This window comes from Bufo gargarizans, chromosome 3 (assembly GCF_014858855.1).
Source record: "Bufo gargarizans isolate SCDJY-AF-19 chromosome 3, ASM1485885v1, whole genome shotgun sequence".
In the NCBI taxonomy this organism is placed as follows: Eukaryota; Metazoa; Chordata; class Amphibia; order Anura; family Bufonidae; genus Bufo; species Bufo gargarizans.
The window spans coordinates 18,228,538-18,245,718 of record NC_058082.1 but is presented as its reverse complement, the minus strand read 5'-3'; the positions used below and the strand labels follow the sequence as shown (position 1 = coordinate 18,245,718).

The window sequence follows — 17,181 nt, the reverse complement described above, 5'->3', positions numbered from 1 at the left end:
GTAGTAGGGGGAGGACCTGTGATGACGTCATGCTCACGTGACCAGACTTCCCTGTGGGAGGAGCAATGTTACGAAGTCTGCTGTGTGCAGCTGCAGATGTCGGCACTGTGTGCCAGGATATAAAGAGGAGGTGAGGCACGGGTACAATGCTCTGCAGGACTGACAGCTCTGGCCACAGTGAGGTGCAATGCTCTGTAGGACTGAGATCTCTGGAGACGGTGAGGTGCAATGCTCTGCAGGACTGGGGGTGTGTGAAGACGGTGAGGTGCAATACTATGCAGGACTAGGGGCTCTGGAGACGGTGAGGTGCAATGCTCTGCAGGACTGGGGGCTCTGGAGACGGTGAGGTGCAATGCTCTGCAGGACTGGGGGCTCTCGCGACGGTGAGGTGCAATGCTCTGCAGGACTGAGGGCTCTGAACACAGTGAGATGAAATACTCTGCAGGACTGGGGGCTCTGGAGACGGTGAGGTTCAATGCTCTGCAGGACTGAGGGCTCTGAATACAGTGAGATGCAATACTCTGCAGGACTAAGGGGGTGGAGATGATGAGGTGCAATACTCTGCAGGACTGGGGGGGTGGAGATGATGAGGTGCAATGCTCTGCAGGACTGGGGGGGGTGGAGATGATGAGGTGCAATACTCTGCAGGACTGGGGGGGTGGAGATGATGAGGTGCAATACTCTGCAGGACTGGGGGGGTGGAGATGATGAGGTGCAATGCTCTGCAGGACTGGGGGGTGGAGATGATGAGGTGCAATGCTCTGCAGGACTGGGGGGTGGAGATGATGAGGTGCAATGCTCTGCAGAACTGGGGACTCTGGAGACAATGAGGTGCAATGCTCTGCAGAACTGGGGGCTCTGGGGACGGTGAGGTGCAATGCTTTGCAGGACTGGGGACGGTGAGGTGCAATGCTCTGCAGGACTGGGGGCTCTGGAGACGGTGAGGTGCAATGCTCTGCAGGACTGGGGAGGTGAAGATAATGAGGCGCAATGCTCTTCAGGACTGGGGGCTCTGGAGACGGTGAGGTGCAATGCTCTGTAGGACTGAGGGCTCTGAACACAGTGAGATGAAATACTCTGCAGGACTGGGGGCTCTGGAGACAGATGCAATGCTCTGCAGGACTGGGGGCTCTGGAGACAGGTGCATTGCTCTGCAGGACTGGGGGCTCTGGAGACAGATGCAATGCTCTGCAGGACTGGGGGCTCTGGAGACAGGTGCAATGCTCTGCAGAACTGGGGGCTCTGGAGACAGGTGCAATGCTCTGCAGGACTGGGGGCTCTGGAGACAGGTGCAATGCTCTGCAGGACTGGGGGCTCTGGAGACAGGTGCAATGCTCTGCAGGACTGGGGGCTCTGGAGACAGAGGCAATGCTCTGCAGGACTGGGGGCTCTGGAGACAGATGCAATGCTCTGCAGGACTGGGGGCTCTGGATGTCTGGTGGTTCTGACCTCAGGTTCAGTATTTTCAGGCGTCGCTTTGGTTTCTGTACAAATAAAATCTATAAATTCTTCTCATCAATTAAATGTCAGTTTCTTTAAATCACATTTTATGTTTTTTCTACCTTTTTTTTGACATTTATTTCCCATCTCACTATATATCTATATAAAAAAAAATCGAAAATCCATCATTTTTTTACAACAGGGGCAGACATTCTATTTTGTGCAGATAACTTTTCAGCAGCCTTCTCATTATCATCACAGGCATGATTACAAGGTCAGATATCACAAATAAAATATTTGGCGCTGCCTATGGTGACGGATTGTTACTGTAATGGGGGGGGGGGGTCTTCCCATATAGAGCCCCCTGTGAGGTGTTGTGCTGGATGTATAGTGCACCGCCGCTGCCGTCCGCAGGACCGTGTGCCGGGAGGATTCCGCAGCGCTGCTGGACGGATCAGGTCCTGGGAAAGCTGGGTACTTCTCAGGAGATGCTTTATTGTGATGTGGTCAAAACCGCTCTGGTTACGTTATCGGGACATTCAGCGTCTGTGCCGACAGCTGGGTATTAAAATCCATATTCCGGGGCTGACACACCTGGAATATGGACACTCCTGAGCAGTAGCGGGTTGTCAGCACAGGCGTGGGAGGAGGAAGAAGGGTGGTCACATGACCCTGGGAGGACATGTCGCCATCCGAAAAGAGCTGAGCAGCGTGCAGTCTAATTCTCTATAACGGAGCCCGCAACGTGAAGGAGGGCGCGCCGCAAGAGCAGCCACCGCTCCATTCATTCCTATGGGAGCGCTGAAAATAGCCGACCCCCATAGAAGTGGCTGCGTGGTGGCTGCGCTTGCGGCGTGCCCTCCTTCACTTTGCGGGCTCCGTTCTAGAGAATTAGACTGCGCGCTGCTCAGCTATGTTTGGTGCTTCTGTAGGAATGAAGAGAGGCCGGCAGCACTTGCGCAGCGCGCCCTCCTTCACTTTGTGGGACTCCGCTCTAGGGAGAGGTGGGACACGCACCTATCAGACATTGGGGGCATATCCTAGCGCTACGCCCCCAATGTCTGAGGTGAGGCAACCCCTTTAATGAGGGGGGACGGGTCTATGCAGTGGCTGACCGAAGACCATCTTACACAGTGTCCAGAGGCACAAGCATCTCCTCCAGCGTGACAGGGACAGTGGAGGGAGATCCAGGGACTTTGATGAGTGAAAGCAGGTGTGCGAGTGAGCGAGGGGCTGGGGCACAGTGATAATAATACAGCTGCTGCAGAACCTCATTCTTGCGGTTCTGTGCTACAAAACCAGAAATCTGCATGAAAAAATATTCCTTTTTTCTAATTTAAACAGAAATCACACAGAAGGTAGACGGCTTACCAGCACCAATGAAGCATTCTTCCAAAGTAAGCTGCCAATATCAGTGTTAATGGTGTTTTTAGAAGGGGAAGGACATTTACAAGACTTGTCTTTAAGTTACAGAAACACACTTGTAATTTTGGAATAACCGTTCCATAGTTTGTGGGACTGTCTACCAAACCTAGGACATTTCATTTAGGAAAATCGTGAGTTTTAATTAGGCTTCATAACAACAAAATGTCTGGAATTCGGAAGGGTTAAAAACGTAAGTCTCAGGCCTTTTCCTCCCAGAGCCAGAATATGGGTAGTAGCACCACCAGATATCCGGCCAGAAGTACTAGTAGTAGGCCACAGGTCTCCGTGGCTTCTGAAAGGCTCAACATTATCATTGAGGAGGAGATTGCGGATTGGATGGCTCACTCCTCATCTCAGTCGCAGAAGGATGACGTGGAAGAGACTTCAGAGTCCGACATTGTGCCTTGTAGCCAGGGGTCACATTTCTCCTCCTCCGTGCAGCTGCAGAGAAGCCTTTCAGTGGGGTCCTCTCCGTCTTCACTGCCTCTCCTAGTGAAGCATCGTCTTTTGTTGTGTTGGTGGTAGTGCTGAGGGCACTTGTAGCCGCGGTGGTAGAGACAGTGGGCAAATACAGAACAGGGGGCCAAGGAGCCCGCCATGCGATGTCACAGTCTGATACAGGTAGCGGGGAGGGTGAGGACTATGTTGGCGATTGTGTTGGACAGGACCTGGGAGCCGGATCAGAGTGCCGAGGAGGAGACTTTAGAGGAGAATGTTAGTGGCGATACAGAGTGGAAGCAATGTACGGCCAAAAGAACTGGCAGGACCAGATCTGCTTCTATTGTGGTCAGCTCGGTAACTGGTGATGCTACTGTGGACCCAGGATCAAAACGTGCCACACCTAGGCCAAGCTCGGCTGCCTCTAGATCTGTGTGAGCAACTCCCATATGGCTTTATCTCCACAAGGCGGGCACACAAAACCACAGCTGTGTGCAAGAGCTGCAGGATTAAAATAAACGGAGGGTAGCCTCAAACATGGGCTCTACCGCAGTGCATGAGGCGGCATAAATAGAAGTGGCCAGCATTCTCAGTCAGAACAAGTCTGTCCTTCTTCTCCTGGTCTTTGTGGCAACCGGACCGCAGGAACGAGGACAGCGAGGTGTCCTCATCATCAGCTTCTTCTCCTGGTCTTTGTGGCAACCGGCCCTCAGGAAGGAGGACAGCGAGGTGTCCTCATCATCAGCTTCTTCTCCTGGTCTTTGTGGCAACCGGCCCGCAGGAAGGAGGACAGCGAGGTGTCCTCATCATCAGCTTCTTCTCCTGGTCTTTGTGGCAACCGGCCCTCAGGAAGGAGTACAGCGAGGTGTCCTCATCATCAGCTTCTTCTCCTGGTCTTTGTGGCAACCGGCCCGCAGGAACGAGGACAGCGAGGTGTCCTCATCATCAGCTTCTTCTCCTGGTCTTTGTGGCAACCAGCCCTCAGGAAGGAGGACAGCGAGGTGTCCTCATCATCAGCTTCTTCTCCTGGTCTTTGTGGCAACCGGCCCGCAGGAAGGAGGACAGCGAGGTGTCATCATCATCAGCTTCTTCTCCTGCTCAAACTCCATCTTGTCCTCCATTCCATCATGAGACATCTATAATAAAATATGTGGCCCTGAGAAAACTTTGAAAGCTTTCTAATATGAAAAAGCAGAACACATGTTCCGGCGCAGCCTGATATTAAACACGCTATAGGTTAACACCGTCAGCCATGCGTTTACCCATAGCTATGTGTAGGGCTAAAACGATTAAATCGAGTAATTCGACACAAAAAATCCTCAATGCTAATTCTTTGCATCGAAGATTTGTGTCATGTGACCACGGAGCAGGAGTGCAGCGCTGCGCTTGGAATACTCGCCTTTCCAGCAGAGGGCCTCCGGACACTGCACAGCACGTCCCTGGTCCCGCGCTGCACTGACCTCCTGACGCAGAGCAGCACAGAACGATGGAGTGTCGGCGGCGCCCCTGCTGGAAAGGTAAGTTGGTGAAACCTAGGGGGTGGGGGCGCGACTAAGGCTGGGCGCCCGGAGTGCACAGAGTCCAATTACGCTGTGCAATCCAGGTGTCAGGAAGAGCAGGGCAGCAGAGACTATGGCACAATGGGGGGGGGGGGGAGCTAATGGCACAAGGGGAGAGAGATGATGCCACTGGGGGAGTAAAGCTGATGGCACAATGGGGGGAGATGATGGCACAATGGGGGGAGAGATGATGGCTATGGGATGGGGAGAGATGATGGCACTGGAGTAGGGGAGAGCTCAAGGCACTGGGGTAGGGGAGAGCTCAAGGCACTGGGGTAGGGGAGAGCTCAAGGCACTGGGGTAGGGGAGAGCTCAAGGCACTGGGGTAGGGGAGAGCTCAAGGCACTGGGGTAGGGGAGAGCTCAAGGCACTGGGGTAGGGGAGAGCTCAAGGCACTGGGGTAGGGGAGAGCTCAAGGCACTGGGGTAAGGGAGAGCTCAAGGCACTGGGGTAAGGGAGAGCTCAAGGCACTGGGGTAGGGGAGAGCTCAAGGCACTGGGGTAGGGGAGAGCTCAAGGCACTGGGGTAAGGGAGAGCTCAAGGCACTGGGGTAGGGGAGAGCTCAAGGCACTGGGGTAAGGGAGAGCTCAAGGCACTGGGGTAGGGGAGAGCTCAAGGCACTGGGGTAGGGGAGAGCTCAAGGCACTGGGGTAAGGGAGAGCTCAAGGCACTGGGGTAAGGGAGAGCTCAAGGCACTGGGGTAGGGGAGAGCTCAAGGCACTGGGGAATAGTGGAGCTGATGGCACTGGGGGAACGGACCTGATGGCACGGGGGGGATAGTGGAGCTTATCGCACAGGGGGGAACAAAGGTTTTTGGGGACTAATGGCGGGGGGGTCTTCTGAGTTTTTATAAAGGAACACAGTCTATTAATTCATTTTTTCTTATTAGATTACTCGATTAATCGTAAAAAATAATCAATACTCAATTACTAACATAATCGTTTACTGCAGCCCTAGCGATGTATGTCAGCGTCACTCTGATATGATTTTCTGTCATTGCGTTTAACAGCTTAAAGGCCATGTACACCTTTGGGGGCAATTTTTTTATTTTATTATTGCATTGTACTTATTTTTAGCTAAAAATCTTTTTTTCCAATTGGGGCTTTATTAACAACATGGCAGTGTTTTTCTGTACAGAGATGAGATGCTCTCCTAGGTGTCTTTGTCGTCATCTGGGGAGCAGACAGCTCCTGATCTCTGCTCTCTGACATTATAAACAATCCTCATCTTACTGATAAGATTGTGGCTTAAATAAGTGTTTATGACCTCTTACAGATAAGGTTTATTAGATGACTGCAGAAAGTGAAAGTACCAGTCACACGCTTAGAAAAACTGTTAACCCTTTGTTTTCTGAGTCCTGGGAGATTAGAGGGTGTAATATACCAATCTGCAGGGCAATTAGAGCAATTGTGGATCAGGTAGAATCGGTTCAATTCCATACAAAAAGTTTTGAAAAATTAGGCAAGTCTGAAACAAACGGAATCTCAGAAGTTCCGCTCATCTCTCTACTAAGCAGACTTACACTATACATCTTCTCAGCTCTTCCTCTATGACCTGTGATCTGAAACAACACTAGAAATAATTATTGAATTAACTTCACAGCCAGTGACTGGTAGAGGACACCGGCCTTACATACAGGACACCGGCCTTACATACAGGACTCTCACAGATAAAGTCTTCTTTGTAAGATGATGATGATCCTTTCTACCAGTGACCCACCAAGGATGGAGAAGGACAGATACCACGTGGCTACAAGGATAATAGACCTCGCCCTAGAGATCATCTCCTTGATAACTGGAGAGGTGAGAGTCTCACATGACGTCACTCTTATCTCTAGTAATAGACCAGGTAAATGTCTGGAAAGGTGGAGGCTTCTTAGAATCTCTGTAGTGATCGGCGTCTCCCTATACACAGGGTTACACAGTAGTGAAGAAGTCGTCTGCTAAGTGTGTGACACATCGTGCGTCAAGAGGACGGAAAAAGACCCAGAGACCAGTCACCGAGCCTCCACCTCATTCACTGATACATAAGCAGAAGATCCTAGAACTTACCAACAGGATCACTGACCTGCTGAGCGGAGAGGTGAGCACTGCTGGGAATGATGGGACATTATACAATAACGCCAAGGGAGGTGTCTGGTAATGACTGTATCATTGTGTTGTCAGGTTCCTGTAAGGTGTCAGGATGTCGTTGTCTATTTTTCCATGGAGGAGTGGGAGTATTTAGAAGGACACAAGGATCTGTACAAGGACCTCATAATGGAGAATCACGAGCCCCTCACATCACCAGGTAAGAGGAGACCTTCCTGATTATAGATAAGAGACCAGGTTTTAGGGTCACCTAGACTCACCCCCCTCTGATCATCAGATATAGACAATGTATTCAGTCTCTGTGTATCTCCTATAGATGGATCCAGTCAGAGAAATCCACCAGAGAGATGTCCCAGTCCTCTGTATTCCCAGGACTGTCCAGAGGAGAAGCAGAATGTCCCACTGGTTAATCAGGACGTCATGATGGAGAATCACCAGCTCCTTACGTCGCCAGGTAAGAGGAGACCTTCCCGATTATAGAGGAGACTCCAGGTTTGGGGGTCACCTAGACTCACAAAGAACAGAAACAGAAGTGATCGGCACATCCTCTAGTATAAAGTAAATGTGCAGGGGCACATGGTCATAAGCAAAATATATGAGGACTCTATAAACATAAAGGATATGATCTGTATATAAACTAATACCACATATACGATGCATACAAACATGAAGTGCTTAGCAAACATATTTTGATCCAAAATATTTGTGTCCATCCACCACAGCAAGGTGACCTCAGTTTGGATGGGAACCTTCTCTACTCAATACCTATCTCCATGCTGTACGGGCATCGAAATTCAAGGATAGCAGAACCCTCTACAATTGGTACGTCTCTGGCCAGTAGATCACGACTTGTTGCCTCGATACCAGAAGACCCCTGATAAGTAGGGAGAGCACACTCAGCTATATATCACATTAATATAAATTATCAATTGTGACCCCAGCATCTGAGGCAACTTTCCCTAGGAGTGCTGGTCTCATGGGACCTGATCAGCTCTCCTTGTCTGCAATAGCCTGGGTCTCTCTGATGAAACCCACACTTTCATAAATTCTGATCACCCCCGCCTTCCCCATATTTAAAATAAAAATGAAAAATAAACATCATAGGCATCACCACATCCCAAAATGACTAAACTGTTAAAATCTAAACGTATTGATCAAAAAGTCATAGGCACTCCAGAATAAAAAAACTACAATTATAGAGAATAAGATATGGAGATAAAAAGAAAAAAATGTTTCCAAAGTTGAAATTTTCTTTTCAGTATTAAAACACAAGAAAATCTATATTACTGTGGTATCACTGTAATCGTACTAACCCGGAGAATGAAGAGAACAGGTCAGTTTTATCTCATAGGAAACATCATAAAAACAAAACCCATAAAACGATATAAAAGTGGTATCCCTATAATCGTACTGAACTGGAGAATGAAGGGTACGGGTCAGTTTTCTCCCTCACGGAACATTGTAAAAACAAAACCCATAAAACCATATAAATGTGGTATCACTGTAATCGTACTGACCCGGAGAATGAAGGGAACAGGTCAGTTTTATCTCATAGGGAACGCTGTAAAAACAAAACCCATAAAACTATATACTGTTCTATATACTGTATATGAATACTTGGTGCATCTTGGGCTTGCCTCTGATGGAACAACCCTTTTATTCTTGTAAATGGAAGTCGAGTTTCTAAGGAATTAGGAGCCTATAACTGGCACTTTATAGCAGCAGTTTAATGTGTTAGACTAATCTGAAAGCTTTCTTATAATATATGACCCAATTTTATTAGCAAATAATTTTTTTAAATTTAATATATGGCTGACTGGTATTGACATCGCTTTACTGAAAACTTGAAAACCTCTTATCTTGATTTACTAAATTTCCATACGTTGCACGTTGAACGGATTTATGACATGGAAATGATAAAATATCAATGATTTTGGTTACGAATAATGTGTTCCTTTTTCTCAGGTGACGAACTTACAAGTGGCCCCGATGGACATCGGCAGTTATCTGCCTGTTATGAAGTACAAGATAATCAGCCACAAATTAGCAAGACGAGATTGGATGAAAATTTAGCAAGTTCTGAAAGTGGAAAACATTTTAAAGAGAAATCTCATCTTTCCATGCATGAGAGAATTCACAAAGAAGAGAACCCATTTTCTATAAAGCACAATCTTGAGGCACAAAAAACTCACCCAGGGGAGAAGCCATTTTCATGTCCTGAATGTAAGAAATGTTTTGCCTATAACTCACATCTTATGTGTCATCTTATCAGTCACACACGGGAGAAGCCTTTTCTGTGTCCAGAATGCGGAAAATATTTTAGAAGTCAAGCCAATCTTGTTGTACATCAGAGAAGTCACACAGGAGAGAAGCCGTATTCATGCTCAGAATGTGGAAGATGTTTTGCCGATAGATCAGCTCTTGCTTATCATGTGAAAACTCACAGAGGGGAGAAGCCATTTTCATGTCCAGAGTGTGGAAAGTGTTTTTATCAGGAATCAAATCTTGTGCAACATCTAAGAAGTCACACAGGAGAGAAGCCATTTTCATGTTCTGAATGTGGGAAATTTTTTAACTGTAGAACGAGTGTTGCAATACATCAGAGAACTCACACAGGTGAGAAGCCATTCTCATGTCCTGAATGTGGAAAGTGTTTTAGTCAGAAATCAAATCTTAAGGAACATCTGAGAATTCACACAGGGGAGAAGCCATTTTCATGTTCAGAATGTGGGAAGTGTTTTAACTATAAATCATGTCTTGTGATACATCAGAGAAGTCACACAGGAGAGACGCCGTTTTCATGTTCAGAATGTGGGAAATATTTTAAGTATAGGTCACATCTTGCTAAACATCAGAGAACTCACACAGGGGAGAAAGCTATTGTCATGCCCTGAATGTTGGAAACATTTTAGTCAAAAATCGGGTATTGTTGAAAGAATTAACACAGGATAGAAGCCATATTCATGTTCAGAATGTGGAAATGTTTTATTAGTAAACCAGATCTTGTTAAACATCCAAGAAGTCACACAGGTGAGAAGCTATTCTAATGATCAAATTGTAGGAATGTGGCAGGTAAGGAGCTCAATTATAGGACTTGCTGCCTAAGGATGTCGTACTATGTAAATCTTTAGAGCGGTTGGCCCATCTCCTACACTGGGGGCATATCGCTAGGATATGTCCCCAACGTCTGATAGGTGCGGGTCACACCGCTGGGACCCGCACCTATCTCTAAAATGGAGCCTGCAAAGAAAGGGAGATGTGCATCTGCCTTCCATTAAGTTCTTTGGGACTGGAAAAAATAACCAAGCGGTGTAATCGGCTGTTTTTGAAAGTCTCATCGAAATTAAAGGGAAGCGCTTCACACAAGTGCGCCCACCGCTCCATTCACTTCTATGGAGCTAATGTAAATGAGTGGACTCCAGCTGAAGCTGCTCAATACAGATTTTAGCAAAATGGCTGGGTCATTTCAAGTAAGTGACCCAGTATTTTTTCTGGGGGTCTCTGTGACCAGTGTTTGCTTTCATCGAACTAGTGACAAACTCTCTTTAAAAATGGGGTGTGGACTTCCATTGTAAGACTTGCTGCCCCAGGATCCTTTAAACACCTAAATGTTTTGCCGGAGTCCAGCTCCAGCAGTGGGAAAAGTAGCTAACTGGAGGGGGAGTGCTGCTTTAGATGCTGCTATCTCCTGACTGTTAGCAGCTAGAAAAATGCATCTGGTCTTGTTTGAAAGCTGGCATTCAGACAATACCAGAATGACAGCAATATGTTCAGTACAGGGGAAGATATAAATGATAGAAATGTTAATTTTTTACGTAAATTTGTTTTCCCTTAGTCCTAACAGCAGCACAAGTGAGGATTCCTCCCCTGTGAAGCCGGTCAGGACAGGCGGAATTTTTGTTGAAAGAAAATTACTGCCAAGTATCAATAATTAATTAATTAAACCCACCCCTATAGAGGGTTCCCCGCCCCCGGCAGGAGGTGCTTTTTTAGCAAGGAGAACTAATAACTTAGATGGGGTGGGAAACTTGTGTGCTGCTGTTAGGACTAAGGGAAAACTAATTTACGTTAAAAATTAACGTTTTCTCTGTCGTCCTAACCAGCATCACAAGTGGGGATTTAGCAAGGAGTACTACACACGAAAAAAATAAAAAATAAAAAATTCAAGTTACAGCGGCACTTAGAATATACTGTCCAAAGGCCACTCTTTAGACCGTCTAGAATCTAGACGATAATGTCTAATAAAGGTGCTCTGGGAGCTCCAGTAAGCGGCAGCACAGATCTGGTCTAGCGGAATAGGCTTTTTCTCGGCATAGGAAGTAGAGACTGCCCTGGTGGAATGGCTAGTCACAAAGGATGGAGGAGCCAAATCCTGAGATAGAAAAGCTACCCGGATAGCCTCTTTTACCCATCTGCTGAAGGAAGGTTTAGAGGCTTTCAGACCTTTATTGTTTTCACCGGGATAAGACAAGAGGAGATTTTCGGACCTTCTGAAGCCGACAGTTCTGTCCAAATAAATTCTTAGGACTCTAGGGATGTCCACGGTATGTAACATTTCTTCTTCTGGAGATGATGTAGAAGGACAGAGACCTGGTAAAGATATTGTCTGATTGGTATTCCTGAAAGATGGGACTTTTGGTACAAAGGTCAGAAGGAATCTTAGCAGGACCTTGTCCTGAAGAAACAATATGTATGGCTCAGAGGCCCCTAGGGCCTGGAGTTCTCCAATCCTCCTTTGCCGAGGAAATGGCCAACAGAAAGGTGACCTTTAGGGACAAAAACCTAAGGTCAACACTTTCCAAAGGTTTAAATGGGGAAGAACATAACCCCTTTAGAACAACAGATAAATCCCAGTCTGGGATTGGTCTCAGGATGCTAGGTTTAAGCCTCTCAGCTCCTTTAAGGAACCTCCTGATTAGGGGGTCTTGAGAAAGGGATCTGCCAAGGCAGGCAGATAAAGCAGAGATATGGACTCTGAGTGTAGATGGGCTTAGACCCTTGTCCAGACCATCTTGAAGAAACTGCAAAATAGCTGAAAGAGGAGTATCTGAGGCTACTACCTCTTTATCAGCACACCATTGAAGGAAGACCTTGTTTATCCTGGAATACTTCTTATTTGTAGACTCCGCTCTGGAGTGTGAAATTGTATTCAAGACCTCCGCTGAAAACCCTCTAGCATCTCGAAGGGACCGGTCAATCTCCAGGCTGTCAGACTGAGTCTCCTCAGATCTAGGCAGGGACCTGTGTCCTGATACACTAGGTCCTGCATAAGGGGGAAGTCTCCAATATACACTGTGACTCATCTGCATGAGCTGGGTGAACCAAGACCTCTTTGCCATCATTCCATTCTGGCCAACCACTGGGGTCTGGTCTTGCTTGATTTTCATCAATACCCTTGGTATCATAGAAATTGGAGGGAATATGTAAGCCAGCCTGAACCTCCATGTTATGGACAGAGCATCTATCGCTACAGGATTGTCCTCTTTGTAAAAGGAGCAGAACCTGTTCACCTTGGCGTTTAGTCGAGTTGCCATTAAATTGATCTCTGGAGTCCCCCAGCGCTGGGTTATCCTGGTGAAGATGTCCTTGTTCAGCGACAACTGGCCTGGAACTGGAAGGCCTCGACTCAGGCGATCTGCTACTATGTTGAGATCTCCCCTGATATGAACCGCCGTTAGATGGGATAGGTTGGTCTCTGCCCAGGAAAGAATTAACCTCACTTCCCCAAGGAGTAGTTGGGATCTTGTGCCTCCCTGTCTGTTGATATAGGCGACCACAGTCGTATTGTCGGTACGAACTCTCGCCACCCTGTTGCGGATAAGAGGAGCAAAGTGATTGAGAGATAGACGGACTGCTCTCAACTCTTTCATATTGGATGAGAGAAGTTTCTCTTGAGGACTCCAAGTACCTTGTACTGGATTCTCCTTCAGATTGGCTCCCCAACCTAGAAGGGAGGCGTCCGTGGTCAACGTGATCCAACGAGGTTGCATCAAGGACCTCCCATCTGATGGGTTCCTCCACCCCCTGAGTGAGGAACTGACTTCGGTGGACAGGGAGTGCGTCTTGCTCAAACCCCTGGGATTGCAATTCCAAATAGCTAACACTTCCTCTTTGAGGGGACGTAGATGCCACAAGGCCCAAGGAACTGCCTCTGCAGATGCTGACATGTGGCCCAACATCTTCATAGGAGTTCTGATGGAAACTGGCCTGGGTACCAGAAGGAACTCCGCTGCTCTTTCTACACGATCTTTCCTTTCCGGGGAAAGGGAAAGAGTCATGTGATCAGAATTGATCACAAACCCCAGAAATTTCCTTATGGTGCAAGGAAGAATTTCTGATTGTCCCAATTTATGAGCCAGCCTAGGCGTTGCAGCGTTTGAAGAGCCAGCTGAAGATGAGATTGCAAGACATCTCAAGTGGCAGCTTTTAAGAGCCAGTCGTCTAAGTATGGGACGATCTCTAGACCCTGAAGCCTAAGCTGGGCGACAACCGGAGCCACAACCTTGGTGAAGGTGTGGGGGGCGGAAGAGATGCCAAAAGGCAGCACAGCAAACTGGTAGTGCTTCACCACACCTTTTATGGATACAGCAACTCTCAGATACTTCCTGTGTGCTAGATGGATGGGAACATGAAGGTACGCGTCCTTCAGATCTATGGTTACCTTAAGGTCCCCGGGATTCAGAATATTGATCACTGAGTGTATGGTCTCCATCCGGAAGCGCTTCTGCTTGATTAAGCGATTTAGATAGCGTAGGTCGACAATCATCCGACACTCGCCCGACTGTTTTGGGACAAGAAAAAATGGGGAATAGACCCCTCGACCCTGCTCGCGAGGGGGAACCTCCTCTAGAGCTCTCTTTTGGACATACTGGAGAACAGAGTCTTCCAAGACTAGCTGCTTGTCATGGGCAAGGGGTTTTGTCCGGATAAATGTCTCCTGAGGCAGGAAAATAAACTCGATTTTGTTACCGGATGTCACTACATCCAAAACCCAGGGATCCGGAATTTCTTGAAGCCAGAAATTCCTGAACAAACTTAAACGTGCTCCGACTGGAGGAGGGTTGGGGGATAGTGCCCTGTGCAGCAGAACTGGAGGGGCTGGGGGGGGGTGTCCTGTAGAAGGCTGATGAGAGTCATAGGTCAGTCTTGCGGTCCTTCCCACGACCGCGACCTCTCTCGCGTCTGTGGTTCTCAGGGCGTCTCTGGGATCTGGACGAACTCTGATATCCCCCACCACACAGATTGAACTTTGAGGTGTTGTCTGCCACCCACGGTCTGAGCCAAAGAGGGCGTCTACTGGCTGAAGAAAGAGCCATAGTCTTGGCTGCTAACTTAAGATTTTGGGGTGCAGCGTCACATAAGAAATCAACACCAAGGAAGAGGGTCTTGAATTGGTCCAGGACATCATTTTTCGCCACCCCTGATTCTAAATCGGATTGAATCCTGAAGGACGCGAGCGCGCCCATAATTCGCTACCTCGCTTGAAGCGATGGAAACTGATGCTGAGGCAGCTGCGGCGGCATAATTGCGCCTGAGGGTGTATTCCGCTTGTCTGTCCAGGGGGTCCTGGAGATTATTGCCATCATCGGATGGCACAAGGATCCTCTTAGAAAGTTTAGATATTGCCATATCGACTTTCGGAGGTGGTATCCAAAGATCAGACTCTTTCCTGCAAAGGAAACATTAATTTGAATCTTTTAGTGAGAACCGGACCCTTTTCGGGGTGTTTCTTCATCAGTTTCCTTAGGGACTCATCCACTTTAAAGGCCCTTGACCCCCTGGAAGTGGACTCTGGAGCTTCCCCTTGTTCAACATCTTGGTCCCTTGACCTGATGGAGCATAGTAGACGTTGAGTCTTTTCGGCCGGAAAAAGAAAAGTCGAACCTTTATCCTCAGAAGAGGAAACATCCTCGACCGAAATAACCTCTTCGGACATAGAGACAGGACCAGGAGAGGCCTGTCTAGGTCTCTTACCAGAGACCGCATTCTTTATCTCTGAAATGGAAGTTTCCATAAACTCCTTCATCCAGGAGAACATCTCGCAGACTGTAGGCTCCGTACTGGGAGGCATGGGTCGACACCCAGGGCAACGGTGGAATTCATATGAATCCGGCAATGGAGTGCCACAATTAGAGCACGCAAGATGCCTCTGTTTTTGAGTGGACTTCCCATGTCCGGAACCTGGAGATGTCATGATGACGCAAGTGTAGCACACTAGCAGGATTTTAGCTGACCACCAGAGAGCCGCTCCGAATGTGACTGGAGTAAATCCTTACTCCTGCCACACTGAGCTAAATAGCCAGAGGGCGGAGCTAACCACCTACCCGGAAGTGAGGTCAGACTGCAAGGCCTCACTCAGCTCGGGCCCTTCCAGAAATGTATTAAAAAGGAGATTTTTGTATAACTTACCAGTTAAATCTCTTTCTCGCTCTTCCTTGGGGGACACAGACCTTGGGTATAGCTCAGCTCCCTAGGAGGCGTGACACTAAGTAAAACTGTTAAGCCCCTCCTCCATCAGCTATACCCTCAGCCTGGAGATAGAGGCTACCAGTTGCGTGTCCAAGTAGTGAAAGGATAACAACCAATAACGGAAACAACCAGCCAGCAACCCAACGGGGCGCCAGACCATAACCCTGTAACCAAGCACAGAAGGGTGGGTGCTGTGTCCCCCAAGGAAGAGCGAGAAAGAGATTTAACTGGTAAGTTATACAAAAATCTCCTTTTCTCGCCCATTTTCCTTGGGGGACACAGACCTTGGGATGTTCAAGAGCAGTCCAAGAAGGGAGGGACCACAAACCCAAGGCGGAACACCACCGGAGCATCAGGAAACCGCTGCCTGCAAAACCAGGCGGCCCAAAGCAGATGCATGCGTATGCACTCTATAGAACTTTGTGAAAGTGTGCAGAGAGGACCAAGTGGCTGCTTTGCACAACTGCTCAGCCGAGGCCCGATGCCTCTGCGCCCAGGAAGCTCCGACTGCTCTGGTGGAATGAGCAGTGACGCCGAAAGGCGGAGCTCTGCCCTTGGCTCGATAAGCCTCAGACACCGCCAGTTTAATGAAACGGGCAATAGCCACCTTGGAGACCGCCAAACCCTTGCGCGAACCCTCCGGAACCACAAACAGGGAGTCCGTGCGCCGAAAGGATCCGGTGACCTCCAGGTAAATCTTCAACGCCCTGACCACATCCAGACGGTGCAGTTCCCGTTCTCTGGGGTGGGAAGGAGAGGGACAGAGCGACGGAAGGACGATGTCCTCATTGATGTGAAAGGCGGAGACCACCTTTGGCAGGAAGGTCGGGACAGGCCGAAGCACAACCTTATCCTGGTGGAAGATCAGGAAAGGTTCGGAGCAAGAAAGAGCCGCTAACTCCGACACCCGTCGGAGAGACGTGATGGCCACAAGAAAGATGACCTTGCAGGACAGAAGGCGAAGGGAGACCTCCCGTAAAGGCTCGAAGGGGGCTGATTGGAGCGCCGAGAGCACCACATTCAGGTCCCAGGATGGAACTGGAGGGCGGTACGGCGGAACAGAGTGAGCCACCCCTTGTAAGAAGGTCTTAATTGGCCCTAGAGGGGCCAGGGGACGCTGGAGAAGAATAGACAGCGCCGAAATCTGTCCCTTCAGAGAACTGAGGCTCAGCCCCAGGTCCAGACCCGACCGGAGGAAGGACAGGATTGTGGGAAGAGAAAACCGGAGAGGCGGGATGCTCCGGGACTCACAGAACCTCCAAACCCGATAGTAGATCCTAGAGGATACGGGCTTACGAGCACGGATCATGGTGCGGACTACGTCCGCGGAGAAACCCCGTCGCGTTAAGACGGCGGTCTCAATAGCCACGCCGTCAAACGTAGCGAGCCTAAATGCTCGTGGAAGATCGGTCCCTGAGAGAGGTCTTCCCTGGAGGGCAGTGGCCACGGTGCGTCTGCCAACAGCAACATTAGGTCGGCGTACCAAGACCGGCGGGGCCAATCCGGGGCGATTAGAATCGCGGGAACGCCCTCTGCCGCGATCCTCCGAAGAACCCGTGGCAGGAGGGGAAAAGGAGGAAAGACGTACAGAAGGGAGAATTTGCGCCACGGAAGGACGAGCGCGTCGGCGCCGTATGCCTTCGGGTCCCGTGCCCTGGCCAGGTATAGGGGGACCTTGTGGTTGAATTTTGAGGCCATGAGGTCCACGTCGGGGCGACCCCAGCGAAGACAAAGGGCTTTGAACACCTCTGGGTGCAGGG

The 17,181-nt window shown here is 48.9% G+C and overlaps 2 protein-coding genes across 4 annotated transcripts in view; both read left to right on the top strand.

Moving 5' to 3' along the window:
- The window catches only part of LOC122931070 (zinc finger protein 773-like), a 426,553-nt gene that overhangs the window by 54,751 nt on the left and 354,621 nt on the right, over positions 1–17,181 (top strand). The window lies entirely within an intron of this gene.
- LOC122931078 (zinc finger protein OZF-like) lies at positions 70–10,534 on the top strand. 3 transcript variants are annotated; one of them, XR_006388207.1, is made up of 8 exons: positions 98–247; positions 2,785–2,837; positions 6,465–6,664; positions 6,777–6,944; positions 7,028–7,151; positions 7,269–7,406; positions 7,675–7,774; positions 8,918–10,534. XR_006388207.1 is itself a non-coding variant. In XM_044285005.1 (7 exons), the coding sequence occupies exons 3-7, from the start codon at positions 6,551–6,553 to the stop codon at positions 9,844–9,846; spliced, it is 1,473 nt and encodes a 490-aa protein (XP_044140940.1). In that variant the 5' UTR covers positions 98–247; positions 2,785–2,837; positions 6,465–6,550; the 3' UTR covers positions 9,847–10,534. The 3 variants fall into 3 exon arrangements, 2 of the variants coding, with proteins under 2 accessions (XP_044140941.1, XP_044140940.1); XM_044285005.1 differs by lacking the exon at positions 7,675–7,774; XM_044285006.1 differs by lacking the exons at positions 2,785–2,837; positions 7,675–7,774 and having other exon boundaries at positions 70–130.

What these genes read in the sequence shown, in the direction of transcription:
- LOC122931078 (XM_044285006.1), top strand. Translation starts at nt 6,551, where the DNA reads ATGATGATGATCCTTTCTACCAGTGACCCACCAAGGATGGAGAAGGAC. An exon ending in CTGACCTGCTGAGCGGAGAG is followed by an intron (nt 6,945 to 7,027) that starts GTGAGCACTGCT and finishes TTGTGTTGTCAG; the next exon opens with GTTCCTGTAAGGTGTCAGGA. An exon ending in CCAGCTCCTTACGTCGCCAG is followed by an intron (nt 7,407 to 8,917) that starts GTAAGAGGAGAC and finishes CCTTTTTCTCAG; the next exon opens with GTGACGAACTTACAAGTGGC.